Below are 26,990 nucleotides of genomic sequence, written 5' to 3'. Positions count from 1 at the left end.
TTACTTCAAAGGGTGTGATGCTAGATTTCCCGGGCACTCGTGGCGACGAAAAGTGCCGCTCGGCGAAATCGCAATTCGAACATGTGAGCACTAACTTCACAGCTAAGCCATACTCTCTTCCGCTGCATTTCGCGAGTTGAACACTGGCCATCCCACACTTGCTGCAGCTTGTGGATGCAAACAGCTTCTTCAGTATGCTCATATCAACAATTATATACTCAGTGCCGCGATCGTCGTCTACACTTACTGTGCTGACGTTCATCAGCTCGAACTTGCGGGAAGTCGCGGACTTCTTCGCCAATGACGTCTTGGCGTTATCTGCACATTTTTCGCGTCCCGCGCACTCCGCCTCCGTAAAAAACACTGTGTCCAAACGTTGAACACGCGAGCTCGGTTTAGCCGCGTCCGTCGGCGCTGAAGCGACGTGCGGAAACGCCGAAGTCGTCGTTAGGCTTAGCTCAGCCGGCTGGGCCGCTTCCGACGACACAGAATTTGAAGCGACTCGCAGAGCATCAAAAGTCGATATTTTCGACGGGCTAAGTCCAGGCGCATCCACTGGAACCGCGGACACTTGCGGTAACACCGAAGTTGACGCCGATCGGCACGGTCCAGCCGCGGCGTCCACCAACGAAGCTGACATCGACGATGTCGGTCCAGCCGCGTCTATCGGCAAAACTGTGGTCGACGAGTTCAATCCAGCCGCATCCGCCGACGGCCCTGCAGCTTGCGGCAACACCGAAGCTGTAGTTCTCGATGTGGCACTCTTCTTATTCCACGCGCGTCTCCTTTTGCCGACTGCTTTTCGCGTGCTTGCTTTCAAGCGCGCGTCCCGTGCCATCGAGACACACGGAACAGACACCAGGCAGGCAAATACACACGAAAACAATAACTTCGAAGCTAAGAGGAGCGAGTTAATAGTCAAAATATTTACAGGAACGATGAGAAAAAATGCAGAACGAGAAATGCTAGGAAACAAAAAGGAGCGCAAAAAATCACGTGCCAGCGGGCAAAAGCAGACGACGAAGAGTCGGCAACGCGGTCGTGGGAGGTGAGGCATGCGTCAGGGCCAATCAGAGGGCTGCGCCTCGGAGAGCGCGCGCTTTACCCAATCAGCGGCTGTCTCGCGACGATTCACCCCTTGCGGACGGATGCCGAAAGTTCCGCTGTGCGAACACCTACAGCGTGTTGAGAGACGCCAGGAAAGAGAGCGGGAAACGAGCTTTCAAACGAGACCAAGATGGCGCCTATCGGTTCGCGCCGCGCGGAGCTACGGCGGCTTGAAAATGGTGCAAATTTTCGCGTTTGGCGTTCAATTTCGGCTCACCGACGTTTCTAAATTGCCGTTTTTTAAATACTTTGAGTAGGAATTGAGCTATAATATTTTGTAGAGGCATAGTCGGGACATTGAAGACTTCAAAACAGCAATTTTTAAAAATTGCCATTTTTGACCATTTTTCGCGATTTCAAGACCCGCGTCCCCCCTTAAAGTAGCAATATATACAGCACCTGGAGACCCGATATCCCTCATACTGCAGGAACTTGAGGAACTCCTGGGCCCTGTCCCGGTTCTTGTACTTCTCTCGGTCTGTCAGCAGGTCATATGGAACCAGCTGGGCATGGATGCCCCCACCTGCTGGCAGCCATAGTCATTCACTGAGACAAAAGTTTGCTAAACAACTGAAAGGTTCAAAAGAAAAATGCTACGTGCCGACTGCGTCCAGCTCTTCCTTCATCTTTTTGGCCCAGATGTCGTGCGTGTTCTCGGCGAGCCTCTCAGCCATGGTCTGCAGAGCAAGAAGAGAGCGCCTAAGCTTTGCACCCTGGCATACCGAATCCACTCACCATCATGTCCTTGTTGAGGGTCAGCGTCGACATGTCCACTGGTGTAGGCATGTATGCCATGGGAGACTGGGCTTGCTGCAAGGGGCCAAAGAAGGTGATTGATGCGGTCACAAACAAGAAACAAGTTCCCCGACAAGTTCAATTAAACATTATTATTTAGCAGTTAAAGACAAGTACCTTAATGCCTTACGCATAGGTATAGCTAAAATCAGGTGCTTATATTCTTGCAAAGAGTACTCTAGTTGTAAACTATGGCAAACAAACAAAGAGTGAACGATGAGGGGCTAGTTGGCAAGACATTATTGTGAAAACATAAATCTATGCAAGGAACAAGACACATAAAAGAAGTAGACAAGACGAGCATAGTCCTGTCTACTTCCTTTTTGTGTCTGTTTTCAAAAATAAACAAAGCTATAAAAACGCATCTTCATAATTAGCCATCACTCACAGCTGCAATGGGGGCATTTGAGTGCTGTGATGCATCGGACAGCTCCAGCTTCCAGCCAAAGGCCAGCAGGGCCTTGAGGAGCTCCCGGATGGGATCGCGGTACCGCTCTTTCTCCTGTTGGAAAAAATAACACTTTAGGTGTACACAAAGAAAGCAGGGCACAGTAGTTCTTTTCATCCACTGTTCTCAGTTTATACACCTGCGTTTGACATGAAAAAAACTGGTCAACTTCAGCAGCAACCAGAGGAGTGTAGGGCCTCTCCCATACTTTTTCGCCCCCAGCAGAATCCACTTGACCCCTGCAAATTTCCTCAACTCATCCTCCTCTTGTAATCCAATTGGTTACCCTTGGCAACCGTTGGTTGTCCTCACTTCATACTGTGTAGAACGAGCTCCCATTGTTCCCTTTAAAATTGGCTTTCCCTTGCGGTAGTTACTCTAGCTATCCCGAGATGCAGCTAGCGTCGGTGTTAACATTTAACTATTGAGAGATGGCGCCAGCGTTGCTGCAGCACAAGTGCCGCCGAGGGCTTCGCCACTGCGCCCGTGGGGAAAGTCGGAGGTTTCGGCATCAGGAACTCAACACAAGCGGACGCATTCTCGCGGGACTCCACATTCGCTGTCTCGAGGATGGGACTTTTCCTGCCTGCTCGCCCTGTCCAGCCTCGGAGCTTATATCCCCTGCCATAGCGAGGGCAAACATTTGCTCATAACCTTGCTGGTGAGTTGAACAACCCAAACTCAATAGTGTGCTTTATCGGTAGCTGGCGTTGTTGTTATTGCAGTAATCACTGTCAGCTCGTGTTGTTCCTCTGCTCCAAAGAGAACGACTCGCCGTGGTCGGCGCATGCTCACTAGTGGACACGACAACAGGGTGAGGTCGGTGGGTTTGGACAGTCAGCCGCAAATAAGCAAGGAAAATTCATTTATTCCCCTATTAGAACATCATAACATATATCCTGCCCATCCTCATTCCGTCCGCATGACGTTGGCTAGGTTGTCACACTTATTCCCACTTCCATAATTCTGAACACTTGGTTAGCAACATCTCTATCAATGAAGAAACAAATGGCCGACTGTGGTTTAGCAAAGTGCAATTAGCAAACTGCTGCATCGGCAGTACAACGCAGCAGCTCATGATCACCAGCCCCGGTTTCAGCTGGTCAGTTCAAGTCTCCAGTAAGCCGAATGAGGCCAGGCAGTTTTACCTTCTTTTAGGTTTCAACTTATTCCTCACAAGCAAGAAGTATTACAACCTACGAGTCAGTGTTATGAAACAACACTAAACCCCGGCAAGCTGCAGCAAACAATTACTGTATCTACACGATTGTAAGTCGACCCCCTCCCAATCGCATGTCAAGAAACTCAAACATAACTATGAATGCTTTTCACAACGAAAATTTATTGCCTGGCTGGACTATTCGTACCCATTTCAGACCGTGATTTTGGTGATATATGCTGAGAGTTTGGCCTCCAGCTCTGGATAACATCCGAGCTGTACCCCTTGGAAGCCTCTTCGTTTAGCATCAAAACTGAAAATTTTGCCTCACTGTTATCGCCACTCCTGCATAACCTGTCCAGAAGCTCCGAACTTGCGGCTCACTGTGTAGTTGTCTTTCCGACATAAATAGTAGCCGCCCTCCTGAACGCTGCCGTGCACGAGCACCAAATGCTTTTCGGACTGGTGAGCTCATAGCGAAGCATGTGGCCGGCCATCAAGTCAAACGCGCGAACCTCATCAGGATCATCATCATCATCAGCCAGACTATACCCACTGCAGGGCGAAGGCCTCTCCCATATTCCTCCAATTAAGCCGGTCCTGTGCTAGCTGCATCCACTTGACCCCTGCGAACTTCTTAGCCTCATCCGTCCATCTAACTTTCTTCCGCCCCTGCTACGCTTTTCTTCCCTTGGAATCCAGTTTGATACTCTAAGCGACCATTGGTTGGCCTCGCTATGCACTACATGCCCTGCCCATGCCCATTTCTTCTTCTTAATTTCCACTATAACGTAACTGACTACAGTTGCTTCCTTTGTCTACCACTTTTTGTTCCATAGTCCTCTGCGTTGTCCTCAGCTTAAGTAGAACCTTTTTCATTAGACTCCACGTTGCAGCCCCATAGGTGAGTACTTTCCTCTTGAGCAATACCAGTACTCATAATCTATCAGCAATCATGATCATTGGTTCTACTCGTAATCTGCGAATGCTTACCAAATGCGCTCCATCCCAACAGCCTAGTTATTTCCCGGCAGCAGATCAATGTCAGCTCTTGCATCAACCATCGACACTCCTCAGAACTGGTGCCATGTCACCTGACCCGATGCAACTGATGCGCAAAAAGCAAAGAGAGTATGTCTGCAATTGTAATAGCGGCTCTTCTGTAACTATCGACACTCCCGTAGATGCAGTGTGTGCAGTAAAAGTAAAAAAAAGAAGATGAAGACTAAATTCTTTTTTAGAAGTGCGCAGATTAACTGAATGTTGCGCTCTGATTTATAGAGCAAGCAAACTTGCCGTAGTCTCCCTGATGAATTGCTTATCTTGCTCTTATTGGTAGTGCTATGTTGTGGTTTCAATTGTAAGTCCACGCCCCCACCCCCTACTGATTTTCAAATTTTAAAAAGGAGGTCGTCTTACACTCATGTAAATATGATATACCACCACATGCCTATGAATGGGCAAATATGCATTGTGGGAATGTACATATATCGCACTCTCCTTCCTAGCCAGCGACTAGCACGGCAGAGTCACGAGACAACGCGCGCTCGGCAGGAGAGGGTAGGGGAGAAGGCACTTAGCGTTTCCCTCGCTCCCCATACAATGTTGTGACACCACAGCATCGCGCTGGTAACTTAGGGTAGGGTACATTCCAAACGCAAAGAGGAACTAATTGCTTCTCATTGTCTGGTCCCGAGAAGCAACTGATTACTTCTCAGTATGTCATACGGAGAGGGATAAAACTGCGGTGCCCGCAAGGGGAAAGCCTCTTTTGCTTTGCCTGCATCCGGAGACCCTCAACGTACGACCCTGACCTTCCCTGCCGACCAACGACTACTACAACGACCCAGTGAGCCACCCCAACCCTTATGTTATCGGATAGAACGTTCTTCCACAGTTTGTGTTGTTGCCTTACGTTAGGGTTAATAAATTGTTACCTAGCATGCCCAGTCGTTGCCTATTTCATCCGGACCTGCCGGGGCTGCAACTCTGCGCCACGGGTTGGGGACACGTGGCGTGTACGAGTAATGTCTGCGTGCAGTTGGCACAGGAGCTTGCCTGCCCCACCGGCTGTGCGTAGTTGTGACCCCATATCTAGGCACACGAACGTGGGGCAAAGAAGGCAACTGAGCAAGTAACTTTGTTGGAACGGGCGGCTATCGATGCTCCAAAAAAGCATGGCATCAAGTAGGTCTGACTTGCAGGCTTTGTCCATGCCATCACAGCTAGTGGCACATGGTCAGAGCTCTCTTCTTAAGGATGTAGTGCTAGGGTATTCCACGCGGAATAGCCAAGTGATATTTCCTGACGCGTTGAGAGGAGATAGGCCTGGCACGGGGGTTCCACATCGGGCACCTCGACACTTCGCAGCTTTGACATTGAGGCACTGAAGCCTAATTGTTCAACGCCTGCCGCGGCTGCATCCGTTTCCGCAAGCATCAGTCTATCGCCAACTGAGGTGCTCTTGCAAAATGCGATGCAGGTAATGCAGAGATTAGCGGGTGCCTTGCAGAACAATTCGCAAGCCCCAGCGCAGGGACCACGTGTTAATGTAGGCATGCCTACTTATACAAGGTACCATGACAGAATGGGAGCGAATGAGTACCTCGACCATCTGCTGCATTATCAGCAAGTAACAGGAATGGCAGACGCCGAAATGCTCGCGCGTGTGGTGCCTGTTTCTTTGATGAAGCAAGCGGCTGGCTGGTACCGACTTGCCAAAAACCGAGCGAGGACAATGGAGGAGTTCGGCGGAAGCTTCCATAGGGATTTCCTTCCCACGAACTATGAGTGGCATTTGAGGAGAGAGCTGGAGCTCTGCATCCAGCACCCTGATGGGCCTCTGTTAGAGTACATCCGAGCAATGAACTTTATCACCTTGCTGACCCTCGCGCCACAAGCACGGAGAAAGTTGAGTGTGTCACACGACAAGCGCATTCGACTTTCACGGTGTACTTAACAGGAGGGAGGTTTATAGATTTGGATGAACTCGCAGCTGAGGCGAGGCGCACTCAGGAAAACATTCTCGCTGCACGAGCATACCGGCCGTCACGACTTGCATCGATGGTAAACCAACTAGCCCCCATTGCTGCTTTGCTTGCACTTGAGCCGCGATGCAAGTGGAATGGCAGCTCAGCGCATAATTCGTCAAAGGCTGAAGCGTCAGCAAAGTGTGCTGACGAGAACATTCCAAAGCGTTGGGAGTTTTACGACGACGTCTTGGATCCATTCAGCTACGCGCAACGAACAGCACACACTGTCACAGAACAGAACCTACTACGGCGAGAACGCGAGGCTGATGCGCGGCCTCACAAGCAAACCACACAGCAAGTTCGAGACACACCTGATGACCAACGCCTAGATCGTCGAGACTCGGACAAACGTTGCTACCGGTGTGGCGAAACCGGGCACTTCACCTATGATTGTAGCCGAGCTCCCGCCCAGTGAACAACGTCGGTTGAGAAATGACCAGAGCCGCCGATGATTGACCTTCGACACCGAGCAATGCACACAGAGAACCCCGGTTTATAGCGCCTTTGGCTTGTCGTGTAGGAATTTCTGTAAATTCTGTAACTGCAGCCGTGGCCTAGTGGTTAGGGCGCCCGTCTCGGCTGCGGGAGGTGGTTAGTTCGAAACCCACCGCCGGACACCCACTGGTAAAAATGGGTACAAGCGTCCCCCAACCTGGCGCTCGGCTTTTCTAGGGGTGTGCACTTGGGAGAAGCTCCGCAAACCCCGCTGCGCGCCCCTCCTTTGCGGTGTGCCCAAACCCAGTTTCGAACCTCGCAGCCTGCAAAGGTGGTTCAGCTTGTCTTACAAAGGTACTTCCTTTGAGCCTCACCTGAAGTGCTAGTAAATTGAGCTAGCAGTAGCTCGAAAGAAATTCACTGCGTTACTGGATACGGGGGCAAGCACTTCCTTGTTTGGTGACGAGGTTTTAAACCATCTCAGCGAGAACCAAATCTAGTTGAGAGAGTGCAATACCACTTTTTGCCTTGCGAGTGGCATAGCGCAATCCGGCGGTCAGCTAGAATAGTGGTTCGTTGGGAAAGGCGCATGCGGCGACAGCGCCTCATTCATCTTCCCGGTTTATCCGTTCCTGTTCTCCTTGGACGAGACTTTCTAGCAAAGAAAGGCATTGTGATAGACATAAGCAGCGGAGGCTATCGAGAGTGCGCGGCAGGCGCATTGAAGGTTTTCGCGAAAGTGCCCACAGCATCGCAGTCAATTCAGGCTCCGAACGTGGCGCAATTGGGGGGAGAATGCGAACAATCGCCCACGCACCCCACGCCGGCCCGAAAACGAGGCGAGCGGACAACTGCCTCTGAGAAAGAGGGTCATCATCATCATAAGCATGACTATACCCACTGCAGGGCGAAGGCCTCTCCCATATTTCTCCACTTAACCCGGTTCTGTGCTAGCTGCATCCACTTGACCCCCACGAACTTAACCTCATCTACCCACCTAACTTTCTGCCGCCCCCTGCTACGCTTTCCTTCTCTTGGAATCCAGTTTGTTACCCTAAGCGACCATCGGTTATCCTCTCTTCGCACTACATGTCCCGCCCATGCCCATTTCTTCTTTTTAATTTCTACTAGAATGTCGGTAACATGAGTTATTTCTCTGACCCACTCTGCACGCTTCCTATCTCTTAATGTTAACCCTACCGTTTTTTGTTCCACAGCCCTCTGGGTTGTCCTCAGCTTAAGTAGAACTCTCTTGGTTAGCCTCCCCGTTTCAGCTCCATAAGTTAGTACAGGTAAGAGAGGGTGGAAGAAGGAATCCGAGGAGGAAAATTGCTTTGCAGTGCAAAATACGACAGTGAACCCCTTGTTGTCGAAAGTGATGAGCGTGTCAGAGAGACGGAAGGCACGATTGTCATCGCTGTTGCACGAATACAATGTGACATTCACTAACCGTCCTGGCCTAACTACTCTAATCAGGCCCAGGATAGACACAGGTGACGCACTGCCTTGGAAGTGCAATCCTAGGCCAATTAGCTTGGCTAAGAGGAAGGCATTAGACATCGTCTTAGACTGACTGATTGACACGGGCGTTGTTGAGAGGTCTAGCAGCCCTTCGGACTTCCCGGTAGTCTTGGTTCCAAAGACAGACGATACATATCGACTTTGCGTTGATTACTGCAGACTGAACGAGGTTATGACAAAGGACCAACCATAACCCTCTAACAACCATTTCATCTCTAGGGTCTAATCTAGGGGAGCGAAGTACTTTATGATGCTCGATGCTAGTTGCAGATACTTTCAGGTTGAGATGAATGAGCTTGACAAAGAGACTGCTTTTACTTGACACAGAGGCCTTTTCCAGTTCAAAAGAACTGGCTTTTGGCTTGGTAGGAGCACCAGCTACTTATCAACGCCTAATGGACCGTGTTCTCGGGGAGAGAAAATAGCAACATGCGCTCGCATACCTAGACGACATCGTGATGTACTCAAAAACGTTCGTGGAACACCTGCACCACTTGAAGGACGCCCTAGAGAGGCTGAGGTCCGCGGGAATCACTTTGAACCCGAAAAAGGCACAGATCACCGCGACCCAAATAACACTATTGGGGTTCACGATCGACAAAGGCCACATTCTGCCGTGACAGAGAAGGAATGTCTCACAGTAGTTCTTGCTCTGCATAAGTTTGACTACTACGTCGACAGGCTGGCATTTGTGATCGAGACCGATCACATGGCGCTCACCTGGCTGAGACGACTCAGCAAGCCGAGCGGCCGCCTGGTGCATTGGGCCCTGTTACTGCAGCGTTACAACTTCACCATGCACTATAGGAAAGAGAAAAACAACGCCATGGCCGATGCACTCTCGCGAGCGCCAGTTCAGAAAGAGCAAGGTCAAGCAACCAACCATCCAACAGCGAGCGAGAATGAGGGACAGGCCCGAGCCTTAGCCCACACAAGCAACGCAGACCAACCGCTGACCCAGGCGAGAGCGTGAACCACATGCACTATGCGAGTTCCGTGGGGATCATGTTCAGCAGAAGGGAGTTAGCTACTCGAAGCTCAGCAGAATGTGTTGTGTGGGCGATCCTGTGCTGTCATGCCGGGAGGCCGGGAGGGAGAGCCAGGCTACCTAGCCGCTCCAAAACCAAACACAAAACTGATTTATTCCAATCATCACCGGCTGCATGAATGCTTCAGCGCTATGCACTTCACCGAATCAGCGGCACTGGTGCAGTTTCTGCGCACTCATGCGCTGCCAAGTGTTCAGCTGGCCGCCACTCTTGCAGTGCCGTAAGTTCGGCTGGGACGTGTTTGACACGAGTGCCACTGTGGCTGCCGAGTGGTGGAGCGGTGTAAAATCCAGTCTTGCAGCGCATGCTAAAAGACGCATTTGTCAATACAGCTGTACTTTAGACTGTAATGACTGAAAACAAGCTTCGAGGTAAATCGAGAGAAAAAAATATAGACGAAGCATGTCAATTGGCACATTAGAAAATGTTGAATGTGATAGCAATTGGAGTTCAAAGTTCTTTTGCTGTAATTGTGCAGCCACCGGCCGACAACTGTTGCATCTGGCTGAAGCTCTATAATGTATACATAGAAACTGGCAAGCATAGAGCCGTGATGTGGTGAGTGTGGCATCAGACGAATCTGAACCACCATAACATTTCGCAAGCATGTGCTGTCGTCCCTCGTTGCCCACCATTTGTGCAACTGAGATCTCCGAGGCTCCCAAAAAAGAAAGCAGAAATATTAACGGCACTCTGCGAGTGCTTCTCACATTCGACTGACTCACGTACGCTACTTCCTGTGCACCGACGCGGAAACAGCACGCCTCAGGAGCCTTGTGCTACACTAGTGTTTATTTTTGTTGTTGTTGCGAGTGTACGAAGGAAAAGAAAATGCATGGGCCTGCTGCTGACTCTGTTGTTGAGCCACCTCCACTGCCTAGTGTGGACAGAAGAGAAAATAGAGAAGGGGGAGAAAGATGCGCGTCGCAACAGCCGTCGTCCACCACCGAAACGGTAGTGGGTGCAATCACGGCCTACAACAGGTAAACATATTGTGGCAGGCTAGCCCCCGCCGCAAGCGGCAGTGACCTACCTGTCCAAGCCCCGTAGGGCAAGGAGCAGCTACCTTGTTCATTACACCTCAGCCCAAGACACGGACTACCATCAAACGCATCAAACGCTCTCTTTGATTTCTTCTGTGGCTGTCATATATAAGATTGCTTGCAGGTTACACTCAATAGTACAACATTAAAGGATATCGCCTTGGATGACAAGAATAAGAGTACAAAGGGAAACAAATGCAGGACATGACAACTTGACGTGACATTCACAAGAAATAGTTGACAAAAACGCTCTCGGTGGGGGCGTTAAAGCGGCGCCGCCTTCATGGGTGCAGGAGATTGGTTATTATAATGAACGAGCTTGTACCCAATTTGAATTTTACTAGTGTTTTTACGACAGTTGGATACAAACAAATCAAGCCTGCAGCAGCCGCCACACACAATTTCCTCGTGGCAGAAAAATAGTTCACTGTTACACCTTTCCTGGCTAGCTAAATACCAAGCTAAGCACCAGACCAAATTAAAAGCTCAAGATTTTCGATACACCTGGCTTGTTTGGTATAGTCAAATATATATTACGACTTTTCATACAATAATAATGGTGAAATACTGACCAAAGTTCATCAGCATAAGACTTAGGCATCACACTAACTTCTGACCTAAGATGGGACGCACACATCGCTAATATCACCTCGACAGCATTACGCAAACTGTTTTTTATTTTCTGAAGATGTCTGCGCCTCGCACCTACGTCAACTAAGCTTCTTGCATATAATACTTTCGTTAGACCAGTTTTAGAGTACGCTGATACAGTTTGGTTTCCTCATTCAGTGACTAATGTAAGGAATCTAGAAAAAGTACAGCGTAAAGCATTGCGGTTTATTCATAACAAATATAAGCGCACCGATTCACCGACTAACTTTGCAGCTATTTCGGGCTTAGTGACGCTGTCATCCAGAGCGCAACTAGCCCGACTCAAATTTTTATTTAAACTGATCCATGAATACTATAAGATAGACTTTGAAAAATACATATCGTTCTCGCAGTCACGACCACCAAGACAAACACGCACATACATATAACAAAATACTCATGCCACAACGATATGTTCATGTATTCCTACTTCCCCCTCGTGATCAGAGTGGAATCGCCTAGATCCTTCCATCATTTCTGCAGAATCGTTATCGCAATTCACATCACGACTGGAATTCATGTCATGCAATCAGTAATCCTCTTGGTTAACCATTCAAACGCCTTGCAAAACATTTATTGGATTTCTATCCTGAAGGGAATTTGTTTTTATTGTGTCCCTTGTTTCCCTAACATCTGATGATACACCTGGCTATTAGATATGTAATACTTTTTCCAGAGTTTTTGTTTGCTTGTTATTTTTATTGTTCCTAACCTAATTTGTCCTTTCGCATTCATCTTTGTTTGGCCTATTATACGCAACTAATGAGTGCACTGTTGAAAATATCATGTTTCAATTTTGTCTGCCCGCCTGCTTTGGTCTCAGTTGAGACTGACAGTATTGAAAATAAATAAATAAATAAAAACAAACGATTTCGTTTACTGTTCAGCGGAGTAATACACACAGCGCGTACAATTGTCCCCACCTTACGTTTATAGTGTTGAAATTTAAATGAAAATGGCTTGTTTTGGCAACATTTTTCCCGCCATCTGGCGACATTGATCCAAAACTATGTGGCAACCCTGCTGGGCAGCGCAGCCATGGTGGAAGTAGAATGGTGGCGAAAGCTGGGCCCAAGAGCGGTTCAGCAGTACCGTAGCATAGCCACAGGTCGGGGGGCCAACCACTCAGATTAAGAAATTATACTACTACAAATTAAAAAGTATCAATCAACATAAAAAGAATAGACATTTTGATAACTTCGCTTGTGAATGAGGTAAGGTATTTTATAGTAAATACATTCTTAATTTTTTTTTTAAATCTTGCAACACTCTTATCGCCCCACCCCCTTGACGTTGCATTGGTCAGGAGGTGCTGCCAGAGGTAACCAAGGCAACGGAGATTACGAAGCTGACGAAGCACGAAACGGTTTCTTATCGTTGTCTGCTGCTCGTCTGCTGTAGTGTGGGCCTTGGTGCGCCCGGGAAAGCGTAATTTAGTTCGCAAGTCTGAAAATCTCCTTTTTGCGAAGATTTCGACGTCCTTGCTGGTCGCTGCTCTGTCGCCGTTTGGTGAGATTTAATATCTCCCTGCAGCCGTGTTTTTTTTTTGTTTCGTCCCCTTCGTCGTGCGTGCAGTGCGAAGTCTTTTTGCAGCCTTGTATTGCGCTTAGCGTTTTATCGCAAGATGCGCCTGCACAAAGTGAGGAAGCGATGCTCTGTGGCACGTTGCGACAGCGGTGACTCAACCGTCGGTGTCCTACCGCTTCCCGGCTGACTTTCACCGGTGAGCAGATCTGGAGGTTGCACACAGACTCAATGTTTGCTCTGATGCTCCTGTGGTAAGCACGTTTGTTGATACTAAAGCTGTCTGGACTGGTGCAACGTTGCCTTGAAAACTGCTGTATACTTTCTGCCGAATAATTTAAATGTGAAGAGTGATCCCAGTGCTCTATGCTCCACGTATGTTTTGATGCACCTACTAATTCATGACATTTTTATTTCCATTGCAGCTGTTATAGCTTTGTTTTCTGTACAGTCGTGAGCAAAAGTGGTATACAACACTCAGCCGGTGGCGGAGCTCGAAAAACTGCATGCCAACTTTATCTAGCAACAGCTATCTAAGATCTCGATAATAGTGGCGGTGCCCCATTTTACACACATGCATGTGTCATTGTCGCTGTCACTAGATGGAATTTCTATGAAGGTTTCTTGAGCTGTTTCACTGGCTGAGTGTTCTATACCACTTTTGCTCACAACTGTACATGCATGTTTCTTATCTTGTGATGTTTTATGGCAGGCACTTCAAGCCTTTTCCATGCCTCAGCTGTGATCATTGAGATGATTAGCCTGCTTAAACAGCGGTACTGTTTGTGCTGTCTGCGACATGCATTTTTATTGTTGTGATTTGTTGCTGTATTTTATTGGTTGATAAAATAAACCATGGATATGAAAACCATAATTGTTCACTTGGTACACACTGTTGTGAACTGGGCACGACTGCCCTGTTGCACCAGTATTTATGGACCGCATCTTACTGTGATGAGGGACAAAGTGAATGGCCAAAATACCTGCATGACTTGCAGCAGTATTTGTATTATTAATTTGCATGCGTGGTCTCCATTTGGAAGTGTTGCTGCCTTCTATGCCGCCGCCTTTGCCAACTACTTTCATTGTGCTGGAGCAACTGCTTATAAACAAGGGTGTAAACAACAGAAACGAGAGTTCTTTTAAATGGCAAAGGTTGGCGCGCGCTGAAGGGCAACAACCTTCAAAAGATGCAAGCTCGTCAATGCAATGCGGCGTTTTTTTTTTTTTAAACTTGTTTATAAATCGTGCCAAAGAGAACGTATGCGTGACGTCATTTGATGTCATGGCCCCCCAATTTTTATTGGTCGCTGGAGCCCATGAGCCGCCATGTTTTGTACGTATGGAGCCTTCGCTACCATAGTACATATACCTTGGCGCGTGCACATGGGGGCAACTGCCGGTGCGGAGCCCTTGGAAACAGCTAGTAGAGCAGTGAGCGCGCTAGATCTGCTCTGACGGCTAAGGTATATCCGAGAATGACACAAGCGAGGCGTTCAAGGTGGTGATACCACAAGTGTTAAGAGCGGCACTTCTGCGCTACTTTGTCGTGCATCGCTGGGCATACACTAAGTTGTGTCGCTTTGCTACCTAGCAAAGCATGAAAAGGGATGTAACGCCCGATCATGTAATGTGTGCCGAAGCGTGAAGCCACGAGGCAGACGGCCACCCGGCCTTATGCAGCCGAATAACAGCCAGACTCCCTGGCAAATCGATGCGCATGACATCATGGGTCCGTATCCCATGACACCGAGTAGGAGTAAGTTTCTGCCGATGGTCACGTATCACTTCAGCAATTGGGTACAACTTTTCCCCCCTTAGAAAGCTGACGGCATGAGTGATCCTTGAGAAGCTGATGGAGGTATTCGCCAGGTTTGGTTTCCCAGAGCAGCTGATCACGAACAACGCGTCCTATTTCACTGCAAAGGTATTTGTAGATTCGTGCAATGCACCTGGCATTATGCATACGACCACCTATCATGCTCAGTCGAACCCCATGGAAAGAGTCAACCGCAGCATCAAGCACATGCTTGTCGTGTTCTCTGAAAGGCACAAAGATTGGGACTCCTATCTGCCAGGGATCCCGTCGATCATCGCCCTATTGCCGACCATCGCCGCGAAGCCGCCTAAGCCATGTGGGAGCATCCCTGATGCCAGGAACACCGCCATCACCTACAGGAGAGGCGAAGCCATCGCCTCCCCGGGACGCCGCCACCTGGATATTCGAGGAGGGGACCGACGTGAGGTACATCTCATGGAGACCCTGGACGCGGCAGGAAAGGGCCGACCAGTACACCCCCTGTGAGGCTCTTTAACATCTTCCGGGGGCACACAGTCACCGACGCGGACTGGCGAGCCGGAGGCACGTCCCTTCCCTTGCCCCAGGGTGCTAAGGTGTGCCCCTGCGGGGTGCCTCTCATACACGAGCCCCAAGAGGCAGGGGAGCTTCACGCAGGAAGAATGCGAGAATCAATGTCTCTGGGCGGAGGCAACCCTGCGGCGGTGGCCCCCAGCGCAGCGGCAAGGGAAATGTTGAGGAGAGCAGGGCGGGAGGCCGAATTTGTGGAGTGGCTACCCCACGTCGGCGCCCGCCACTCCGCGGACTCAAGCCAACCGACCTCAGCCGCGGTGGCACCACCAACCCTGGCACCGGCCCCCACCGACGATGTTGCCCCTGCACCGGTGTCCAGGGTCGAAGAGTTGAGCGAGCGGCCACCGGAAGCAGAGGCTACATACAACCGAAGGAGGGTCGGCTACCGGAGGGATGGAGATGAATCTGGACCTTTGGGCCGCCGATTTACAATAAACTCATTTCACCCTGCCTGCTTCTGCGTTCGGGAGGCTTCTTAAAGAGGGGGGATGTGGGGATACACATATATCCCACTCTCCGTCCTAACCAGTGACAAGCACGGCAGAGTCACAAGATGATGTATGCTCGCCAGGAAAGGGTGGGGGAGGAGGCACTTAGCATTTCCCTTGCTACAATGTTGCGACACCACAGCATAGCGCTGCTAACTTAGGGAAGGGTACATTCCAAATGCGAGGAGGAACTAATTGCTTCTCGTTGGCTGGTCCCGAGAAGCAACTGATTCCTTCTCGGTATGCAATACCGAGAGGGATAAAACCACGGTGCCCGCAAGGGGAAAGCCTTTCCTGCCTCGCCTGCACCCGGAGACCCTCGACGTATGATCCTGACCTTCCCTGCCGGCCGACACATACGACGACCCGGTGAGCCACCCGAACTCTTATGTTATCGAATAGAACATTCTTTGCAGTGTGTGTTGTTGCCTTACGTTAGGATTAATAAATTGTTACCTAGCGTGCCCGGTGATTGCCTATTTCGTTCGGACCTGCCGTGGCTACGACTCTGCACGATGGGTTGGGAACACATGTCACATACAAATAACGCCTACGTGCAGTTGGCACAGACGCTCGCCTACCCCGCTGTCTGTGCGTAGTTGTGACCCCATAGCATACATCGTATCTAAATGACAAAAACTTGTCATGACTATGCAGTAAATTACTGAGATATGCAGCTCAAAAACATGAATATTAACTTGTATTGCATTAGATATTGCACAGCAAATTTGGGATGATAGTATTAATTTTGCTGCACCGATTGTGTTTAGCATTTCAATGCATAGATGAAAAATTGAATGAATGGTGCGAAGTGTTACGTACGTAGTCTGTCAGCAAGTTGTATGGCTTCAGCCTAGGATGAGTCTTGACCTCATCGTTCCACCGTTCTCCATACTGCCACCCTCGTTCCAACTGGGCATCGAGGGAAAACATTCAGTGCGGTTTTCAATCCTGCAGACATGAGCTGCTCAAAAAGCATGAAAAACCAAACAGGCTGCAAAGCCTCTAACATTGCATGCAAACTCGCCATCGCATCATGCATTGCAAGCTATCTGGAACACAATAATTTCTTTTTCCCAAACCATTGTGGATTTAGGAAGGGATTTTCATGCGATATGCAGCTACTCCAACTCTCTAATATGAACAAAAGTTTTGAGACTGTTCCTCGACCACTCAAGGCATTTGGTCACGTTTCTCGCTCCTTCATAATAGCAAAACTGTCAGTGCCGCACTTGCACTCTTTAATTACCTCATGGATGCGTAATTTTCTGTCGTTTCACAAGCAGTTCACCACTGTTGACGAATACTCATCCGCTCTAACTGATAATTCCTCCGGTGTTCTCCAGGACAGCATCTTGGGTCCATTACTTGGAAACATTACTTTAACCATTCGAATATTTGTATATTATGCCAGGAAATTCGCTCACTCTGATTACTTTGCGTGAAACTTTCACCCACAAAAAAATGGATTCAGGTTTCACATACTGAATCAAATTTAATTCCTGTGTGCATGTGTCCTCATACAAATACCTTGGCATACACTTGGTTTTCAATCTTTGCTAGAAGACCCACATACATCTCACCTTTTTGAAATGTAATATTCGAGATGCACCAACAACTTTCTGAAAACTAGCCAACAAGACATTTGTTCTTATACCCAACCTGAATGTGCCTCACCCATCTGGCCACCGCATCAAGCCTATACAATATAATTGTTCAAACGCATTGAGCATAACCAGGAAATATGATCGACAAGCAAGTGTTACTAATAATAAATTATCGCTGCCACTCCCGACAATACAGGTACGCAAGAAAGTTGGTTTGCTTTGTTTCGTTCACAAAATAATCCACAGTCAGAATCCTTGCCGAACCAGGTCATACACCTCATCATATTTGTTTGTTTGTGTTTGTGTGTGTAACTTTACTGAGATGCCAGAAAATGATGGTTTAATGCGTCGTTAGGCTGGCCAAGCGTTGACCCGAGGTTATGTCCTACTCTGCATTACCTCATTTGTCCCGTTTGTGGTGAGCCGTAAGGCTCGTGCTTTTTGTAATCACCAGAGCTTTAGGTGCATATTCAGTCGAACCATGGCTTTTACTTCATCAGCACTACTGCATTTCATTAGCTACTGAAATAATCTGCCTGGTCGCACTGTTACCATTCATGACCCTGCAGTCTTCAAAGAGCAAGTACTGTTACGGTTTTCTTAGTTGCTTTATACACTGCATTGTACTGTTTTATTAAACTTTTAGTCTCCTCTGATGGTCCACCTGTTACCATATCATGATGCATGACCTGCACTCGTCCCCCTCACATAATACTCCTATTTAGAGCCTGTGAGTATCTTGAATAAGTAAACATTCACTACTATACGGATGCAATAATAAATAGCGCATGAATTCACCTTGCGCATTGCCCAGGCATCGTGGAAGTGCTCCGAGAAGCGTTGAACAATATTATTCAGGTCTTGGTTGAGTTGGATTCTAAAGAAGAATGGCAGGAAGAACGCACCATCGGTCACTGCAATGCTTTTCAATATATAGTAGTATAACCTGATGCAGTTCCTTGCTGCCTGCACTGCAAGCAACAGATGCTTGCCCAGGTTGACTGTAATTAGAGTGTAGAGAAGAAAAGACTGTGAAAGCTTACCCAGTCTGCATAGTGCTCTGTTACTCACACATCCTGAAACCTGGTACCATTAACTTACTTGCCCAAACAATTATAATGGCATATGCACTCAATGGTGGTGCACATGCAATAATACTAAAGAAGGAAAACGGGACAAAACGTCACAACTTCCGTGCTGCTGAGAATGACACATCAGACCAAGACAGAGACCTGGGGATGAACTCTCTTCTACTCCTTTCAACTCCTTAATATTGAGCGTTCAAAAGTCTGCAGTGATAAAACATGTGCAGATGTCGCAAGACATGCAGGTGATGCACACATGTGCAACAACCATGTGCAGGTGCACCTCTCCTGAGCAAGTCCCTCTAGATTACAGTCCCCCAACAAGGCAAGCGTATCTTCTAACCCTGAGGTGTTGACCGGTTCAGGCACGTAGGGACCGGAGGCGGCCGTGCTCTGCTTGCACCAGTCCTCCTCATGTCCCTCGGTGAGGGAGTAGTCGGGGGGCAGAGCACACGCAATGGCCGTCAGGCATGGCAGGGCCTTGCTGAACAGCTCCGGGTCATACTCCTAGGGGGAGGGTGGGGGGGACACAGTTATGAGAGGATCTCTACAAAGAAATCCCAAGGCTCAAACACAACTGTAAAAAGTGTCCTGATAAAAGGAAAGGTGTGCCTACGTAATGCAGGCACTGGATGGCATACATAGTTAATACACCACCCACGATAATATGCACGGGGCTCAAACAAATCAATAGCAGGACTGTGCTTAAGTCTGCTTAAGGGTGGAAACGGTGAAAGCCACTTCACTATCACTGCTATTGTCATTATCAATTAAATTCACTGTCATTGTCACTGCTACTGTCATTATCACTACCACTGTCATTAATCCTACTATCATCACTATCACTGACTGCTTCGTCATTGTCATCACTACTATTGTCCTCACGCTAAACAAGGAGAACTACTTTATCACGAGCTCAGCGTGGCGCAGTGGTTTGCACGCTTGGCTGGGGAGAGTGGTTCAAATTCAAATTCAAATTTTAATCTGCAAACAAAAGTTTACATGGAGGACAGGAAAAAAGCTGTCAGAACAGCTTGAGAAGCCCTGACCCCCAGCCACACGGGCAGCAGAGAACCGTGCGGCTAAGGGAAAACAGTATAATGACGAAAGCATACAGGATTCATGGAACATTGTTCAATTCCTGGTTTCTTTAAGCCCGACTTACACTGCAGAAACACAACAGCGGCGCGAACAAAACTTGTTTCCCAACAAACCTGCTTCCACACAGCTTGTCGCACTGCACAAACAGCTGAGAAACAAGGCAGGGCGTTGCCTCGGTATGACAGACTTGGCAGTGAAAACTACACGCATCCATCAGCAGTGTTTGGCTAGGGCATAACCTGCACCTAATTGATCATATTTTAACGGTGTACACGCTTGCAAGCAGTACTTTCTTTCACCGCTGTGCTGTATGCTGCAGAACAGTGTCTTGCAAGCAGTCAAACAGAGAGTGACACCAGCTGTGATGGGGCCACCCGTGCGCAGGAGGCGCCCACGAAAAAGAGTGCTAGGGACGAGTAGCTACACTTAAGTGACAACGAAGAAGCATTGCCACTTTTTTTTGGTGCGACACACCAAGTGTTCCTGCAGAAGTTTCTGTTCCGTGTAGCCAGGCAACATATTTCTGGACAGTTCATGTTGCAGGGGTGGAAGCAAGCTCGAGTATTCTGAAGCAGTAAAATTAGAGTTTTGGAGCATTCGAATTATGTTATGGAGCATGTTTCAAGCACTTTTATTAAGTTCAAGCCTTGTTCCTGGCACACCAAAATACCCAATTTGATTCCATTTGATTCAATGCTTGCTGACTATTCTATCGGTTATCCATTCTTTTGCGAATATTCTAGACAAATCCAGCCAGGTAGATGTAATATTTTTAGATTTCAGCAAAGCATTTGACCTTGTTTCACACTCCAAGTTAATTGAAAAACTTTGATTAATTAACCTTCCTTGTTTCATTGTTAATTGCACTTCAGCATAACTCACTAACCGAAAACAGTTTGTTAGTATCGATGCTTACCATTCCAATGAATTTTAAGTTACCTCAGGCGTCCCTCAGGGTAGTGTTTTAGGGCCTTTATTATTCCCAATTTATATTAATGACATTGCCAGCGTTGTCACAAAACCAGTTCAAATAAAATTGATGATTGTGTATTGTTCAGCGAGGTAACCGGTCGCGATGATCAGATAACCCTGAACAATCATCTTCAAAACCTTCTTTCTTGGTGCAATCGTTGAAACATGGAGGTAAATTTAGACAGATAACTAAAAAAATAAATAGCCTATGTTTTCCTTACACTCTTGGATCTGAGCCACTAACCGAGGTTAGGGAATACAAATATCTTGGCGTCACAATAACTCATAACCTGAACTGGAACATTCACATTTTTAATGTATGTGACTCGGCCTTTCGTAAACTCTGTCTTCTACGTCATAAACTAAAACAAGCTCCAACTGAAACTAAACTTTAAGCCTCAGTAATAAGACCAAAACTGGAGTATGCCTGCATAGTGCCCTTACACAAAAACGAACATTGATGCACTAGAAAGAATGCAGCGTAAAGCAATCAGATTCTAAGTACCCTATGACTGATTCCCCGACAGCAATAATGAGACAACATGGCATTGGAAATAAGAAGAAAAATACATCAGAAATTTCTTTTTCTTCTTAAAAATAACCTCCTCGCCCTCACTCCTGAGCCTTATGTAACGCCAATCGCAGCACGAAGAACACGTCATCGTCATGCTGGCTCCCCGACTCTCTATAATGCCAGAACTAACATTTTTAAGTATTTTTTTTGCCCACACACTATAACTTATTGGAATAATTTACCTCAGTTGCTACTAAACAGTACTGATTCTATTGAATTACTGATTTTATTTTCTTGTGAATAAGTAATTACTCAAATTATCTTTGTGTTATATTCCTTCTCATTGCTTAAACTGTACTGATGGTTCATTTGTACATTTATTCTTCGTTACAAGAGCGAGTGTTCCTTTTAGCCATTTTGTTCTCGCAGCTGCATTGGTATTGTGCACACTAGTAATTTGGTCCTTTTTTTTTCTTACGTCTGCTAATGTAATTACTCTGTACTTTGTATACCGCTCCTGCCTGGGCCGCAACGAGGCCTGCAGTATTGTATAAATAAATATGCGTACACCTCTGACAACACAGGGCGAACTGCCAAGGAAATGAAAATACAGATGCTTAAAATAACACAACTGACCTGAGTAACAATTTGGAACAGATTAGCACTAATGGAGTGCTTGCTTTTGGTACACTTTTGAGTATTTTGACTTGATCCTCCCACTTAGATGCGCTCAAGCACTGCCATTAGATTGGAGTTGACATCAATGCGTAGATGTAGATGTTAATCCTAAACCTATGCTGATATAAATTTCTGAGCACCGGTCAGTAGCGCTTTCAGACAGAATAAATGGCGAGCATTTTCCAGTTTCAGGCCAGTAGCAGCTCATGTTTCCGCATGAGTAGCACCCTCATAGCAACACCCCCATATCACTTGTTATTAACAAAGGGATACTGGCTTCTCTCGTTGCTCTTGCTTCCGTAAAAGGTGTTTTCTCATGTGCCCAGGGCATTTTTTCACACCAATAGCTTGTGGCTTGTTTTAAATTTACTTTAATTATGCTCAATGCTTTTCTAGCATATGATAAATTTATATGCATTAGCCCCAGCACAAAAAAGCCCGCATCTCACAGCATGTCACTGCCCTGCCTAACAGTCACTTAATCGAATCACATTTTATGTACGCCACACATTAGTCCACTGTACAGCAAAACCCGCATTCTGCTAAATTTCATGTCAGAACATTGAATCAGCCAGTTTGGAGCAGGATGGAGCCAATGGAGCAACACTTCCACCCCCAATGCTCAAGTGGTGTGACATGGTCGGCAACGCTACACGAACATGCTGTTGCCCGAGAGAGTTGACCAACGGTTTCTGCAGTGTGAACTGAGCTTTAGTGTCAGTTCATTTCCTGTGGACATTTCCAAAGCAAGAAAAACTTTCGCCTTAAAATAGGGATTGCAACCGATCCAATTTTAGCACGTTGCCGGAAACAGATCTGAAACGGCTGGCATGGATACTTGATATTTCTTTTCCATATTTTTTTTTACAGCCTTCACAAGAGAAACTGAAAACCATGGTGGAGTTGACACACCATCAATACTGGACCGTCGGACCAGATACAAAATTGAAACTGCGATGCTTCAAGTGACAATCCATTTAATGTGTTTCCCCAATACCACTAAGCGTGCACTTCCATATGGGACCAGTCCAACAGGTAAAGCCAGCCGATGTAAGACAGTTCAGTTCAGTTGTTCAGTCGTGTCCGACTCTTCGTGACCCTATGGACCATGTCACGCCACGCTTTCCAGTCTCTCACTATCTTCCTAACATCACATAACTTCATCTGCAGTGCCTCAAGGATGCCATCTAACCATCGCGTTCGCTGCTACCCCTTCTCCGGCGACCCTCAACCTTTCCCAACATTAAATCTTTCTCCAGCGACTCCTCTCTTCTCATCAGATGACCAAAGTAGCTGAGCTTTACCTTTAAAATTTGACCCTCCAATGAGCAGTCAGGGTTTATGGTCGACAATATCGACTTTGGGGTTGTACCCTAGCACTGCTTTGCCCATTCTTCTGTTTACTATGAGAGCGACCCCATTCCTTCTCTTGGATTCGTGCCCACAAAAAAAGACATAATGGTCGCCAGAGTCAAATTCTCCCATTCCGGTCCACTTGAGCTCGCTGATACCCAAGATATCAATGTTCAATCTGTCCATTTCTCGCTTGACGACATCCAGTTTACCTTGCGTCATAGATCTTACATTCCATGTTGCTATGTGATATGTAAGACACAAGTTGGCAAAAGATGTTATAACATTACGGGCTGGATGGCTTATAGAAATTCCTCCGAATACAACACCACGCCAACTGAAAACATTCATTACCTATTGGCCCTGCTTTATGCTGGGTCAGCCCAGCCCAAAACCTTCACTCTGGCTTGCCCGAGTTCAAAAGGAACCCTTCCACATATTCCCCTAAGTTATTTCAAAGAGCATTTTCCTATTAAAAATCATTTGTCTCTTAGGCATCTCTTTCCTTTTTTTATCCTATGTTGCAAATCTCACAAGCTGGCTTGCACAAACTACTGAGACAAAAAAATAGAGCAATGCCTGAAAGGATCATATCAAAGGTTCTACAATGCTGCCCAGTTGTGCACATAAAGTTAAACCACATTGGAAAAGCTGTAGTGAGGCCATAAAAATTTCAAACACTGTCACCTCTGAAATTTCAACTGCTCTGTGCAACTGAGAAAGAGTCCAAACAGTGGCATCATATTTGGCAGTGATGTCAATGGGAACATTTCGAACCAACTTGAATGCTTTTGTGGTGGCATTATAGGAACTGCGATTTGCTGATGACATTGCCTTGCTAAGCAACTCGGGGGATGAACTGCAAATAATGATTGATGACCTAGTCAGGAAAAGTAGAAAGGTACGCTTGAAAATCAATATGCACAAGACTAAGGTAATGTTCAACATCCTCGGGAAGGAACAGCAGTTTACTTTAGGTAGCGAAATACTGGAAGTAGTAGGCGAATATGTCTACTTAGGACAGGTAGTAACCGCAGATCCGGACCATGAAAAGGAAATAACAGGAAGAATAAGATTGGGATGGAGCGCATTTGGCAAGCACACGCAGATTATGACTAGTAGCTTACCGGTATCGCTCAAGAGGAAAATATACAACAGTTGCATCTTGCCTGTACTCACCTATGGGGCGGAAACGTGGAGGCTAACCAAAAGGGTTCTACTTAAGTTGAGGACAACCCAGAGGGCTATGGAACAAAAAATGGTAGGGGTAACATTAAGAGATAGAAAGCATGCAGAGTTGGTCAGAGAAATAACTCAAATTACCGACATTCTAGTAGAAATTAAGAAGAAGAAATGGACATGGGCAGAACATGTAGTGCGAAGAGAGGATAACCGATGGTCGCTGAGGGTAACAAACTGGATTCCAAGGGAAGGAAAGCGTAGCAGGGGGTGGCAGAAAGTTAGGTGGGCAGATGAGATTAAGAAGTTCGCAGGAGTCAAGTGGATGCAGCTAGCACAGAACCTGGTTAAGTGGAGAAATATGGGAGAGGCCTTCACCCTGCAGTGGGTATAATCAGGCTGATGATGATGATGATGATGATGATGATGATGATGATGATGATGATATAGGAACTATCACCACAATACACGCATCAGTAAGAGTGAGGCAGGTCACCAAAGAGTCGGGCACCATGAAAGAATAACCGAGCAGAGCTCCACGTGTATCACGTTCTACATCTGCAGTAGCTGCAGCCTCTCATCACGCTCGTGAGTCTCTGCATACATAATTTTAGCCTCAACGCATCAAATTAAATTTTATGTCACCTTCAAAGCAACCAAATGCCACCTTGAAATGGACTGCGCACGCAGAGCTCATGTGGTAGAGAGGGGAGCACCTACACAGAAGAGGGTGACAAGGAGTGTCCGTGCAACGCACAGCTTTTGCAATATTTGCTCAAAATTCCGAAGGGAATGTGCTACAATTGGTATTTTGTTTATTCTGTCGACAGCCTGGTAGCATTGGTTCCCACTCGCAGACGCTGTACATGAAGATGCGGAGAAAAAGGATTTCATTTTACCACTGCTGGCCAGGTGAAGGGGAAAGCTGGCATCACTTCACATGAGGCCACAGCAGTGCTTCCATGATTGCTTTTTCCTCACACCATTGTTCAGTGGAAGTGCAAAACAGATATTTTCTCTACAACCCCTGAATGAAGCATCTGAAAAGACAAAAGTGTATGGCTCCGTAGGTCTGCTTCTGAGCCATGCAGTGGCACTGGTTTAGCATAAGTCCTTTCTATCGGAGAGGGTAGGACAAAAATCTTATTACCATCAAGACATTTGGAACACTGTAAATGCATTACACGAAATGGCAGATCACTACACTCTTTACAAAGACTGTTCTGGGCACAGTTCATTGCCATTTTGAATTTGTTGCCCTTGTAGTTGATTTGTGCTTTGAATCTCAGCACCTACACCGCAATATACTTCTCTTTTCCTGTAATGCACAGGCCAGCAGTGTTTGCTAAACAAGAAAATATATGTATATGGTGCAACCAAGCTATGTCGCTGTGCCGTCCCCACAACTCAGATCTAGGTTCTCTGTTTTGGGGAGGGATGGGCGCCAATCAATTGAAATGGTTCAAATACACTAGAGGAAGTAGAAAGAATGCCTGACCATCTTGGAGAGGGAGTCAAAGATGTTGGTGAAGAGCAGCATGGTAAGGCGTCGCTCTTCCTCCGAGGACGCCCCGTACGGGCCCTGGCCCCCAGTGGCACTGTAGTACGTCTTGCACCGCTCATAGTGCAGGGTCAGCAGCTGCAGCAGTGAAGCACACTTCCTTCTGTATTATAATAGCTTTCATGCCCAAACTAAATTTAACAATCAGTGGCTGCACTGCATAGAAATGACTGATTATGTCACAAAACAGAGCAGCTAGGCGTACACTTCGAGCAACCGAAGAAAATACTGGGGTTCTATGAGACCCTCTATGAGAGTGACTGCCGCAGGAATTCCTACAAGCAAGCAGGCACCAATAAGACAAAATTCATACTTTAAAATTTTATTCTTGTGCTTTCTCTTGAGCACAGCTGCCTTTCACATTCTGCAAATCAACTAACATTCGAGTTGAACTTGCTTGTCAGCTAGGCAATGCAGCTAACACATTGCCCCAGCAAAGTGATTTATTTAATTTAATCAATTCAATTGATTTCGCCCCTGCTGGAGTCAACACATTTCAGTATATCTAAGGTTGCGCTTTATAATAATGAAACTCAATTGCAAATTCAATATGAATATGGGGAAAGAAGTGCCTTCAAATATCGAATCAAATATTGCATATCGGATCAGTGCAAAAAAAAGCTGAAAATCAAATATAGCAAACGTTCATTGTCTTGTTTACTTTACAATTGAGATAGTGCTTACAAATAAAATTATTCTAGCATTGCACAGGAGTGGGCACCCTACTAAAACATCAAGTATAAATGTTATGCATAATTACCAGGTATTTGTTCAGGATGGACCTGCATGAAACCAAGTGGAGCTCTGTGATATCTTCGAGGGACCAGAAAAAATGTCCAACTTGACCGAAATTACCGAATGAAAACTGTCATTTCATCATGCATCTGATGCATGCAATCAGCATGCATCTGATGCATGATGATTGTCTGCATTTGAGATAAACCGCAGTATGAGTGACATTTCTTCCTGGTTTCGTCAAGTGGTTCGATTTGTGCTGTCAGAGAGGCCACGAAAGGGAAGGTGCCACAAAACAGCCCCATTGCGTTTTCAAGATGCTTCACTGCACAGTACATGTGCTCAAGCACTGCAGTGAAGTGCACAGCGCGGTTAAATTTTTGGTCTAGTCTGTGATTTTTGAATATTAGAAAGCTCCCAATATCAATTTATCAAACAAGAGTGGGAATCGAATAACACGTGTGATTCTTATTCAAAATTTCAAATATTCACAAACTCCTAAATTCGACCAAAGTTGAAGTTAACAGGAAATATAATAAAATACCATTAGGAAGCAGTCGGGTACTGGGACTGCCTTTGATA

At 46.8% G+C, this 26,990-nt stretch overlaps 1 protein-coding gene across 1 annotated transcript in view; it reads right to left on the bottom strand.

The window, feature by feature from the left end:
* Window positions 1-26,990, bottom strand: part of RyR (Ryanodine receptor) — a 1,181,579-nt gene that overhangs the window by 510,009 nt on the left and 644,580 nt on the right. Inside the window, exons 62-69 of the mRNA XM_084584752.1 lie at window positions 25,611-25,751; window positions 18,659-18,822; window positions 18,029-18,107; window positions 16,446-16,535; window positions 2,291-2,404; window positions 1,843-1,917; window positions 1,709-1,784; window positions 1,507-1,630 (exon numbers count right to left, since the gene is read on the bottom strand). Coding sequence (XP_084440878.1) covers window positions 1,507-1,630; window positions 1,709-1,784; window positions 1,843-1,917; window positions 2,291-2,404; window positions 16,446-16,535; window positions 18,029-18,107; window positions 18,659-18,822; window positions 25,611-25,751 — 863 coding nt within the window. The remainder of the gene's footprint in view (window positions 1-1,506; window positions 1,631-1,708; window positions 1,785-1,842; window positions 1,918-2,290; window positions 2,405-16,445; window positions 16,536-18,028; window positions 18,108-18,658; window positions 18,823-25,610; window positions 25,752-26,990) is intronic.

Source organism: Amblyomma maculatum, chromosome 11 (assembly GCF_055883805.1).
Source record: "Amblyomma maculatum isolate TAMU_Amacu chromosome 11, ASM5588380v1, whole genome shotgun sequence".
Taxonomy (NCBI): Eukaryota; Metazoa; Arthropoda; class Arachnida; order Ixodida; family Ixodidae; genus Amblyomma; species Amblyomma maculatum.
This window is presented reverse-complemented; position numbering and strand designations above follow the sequence as displayed.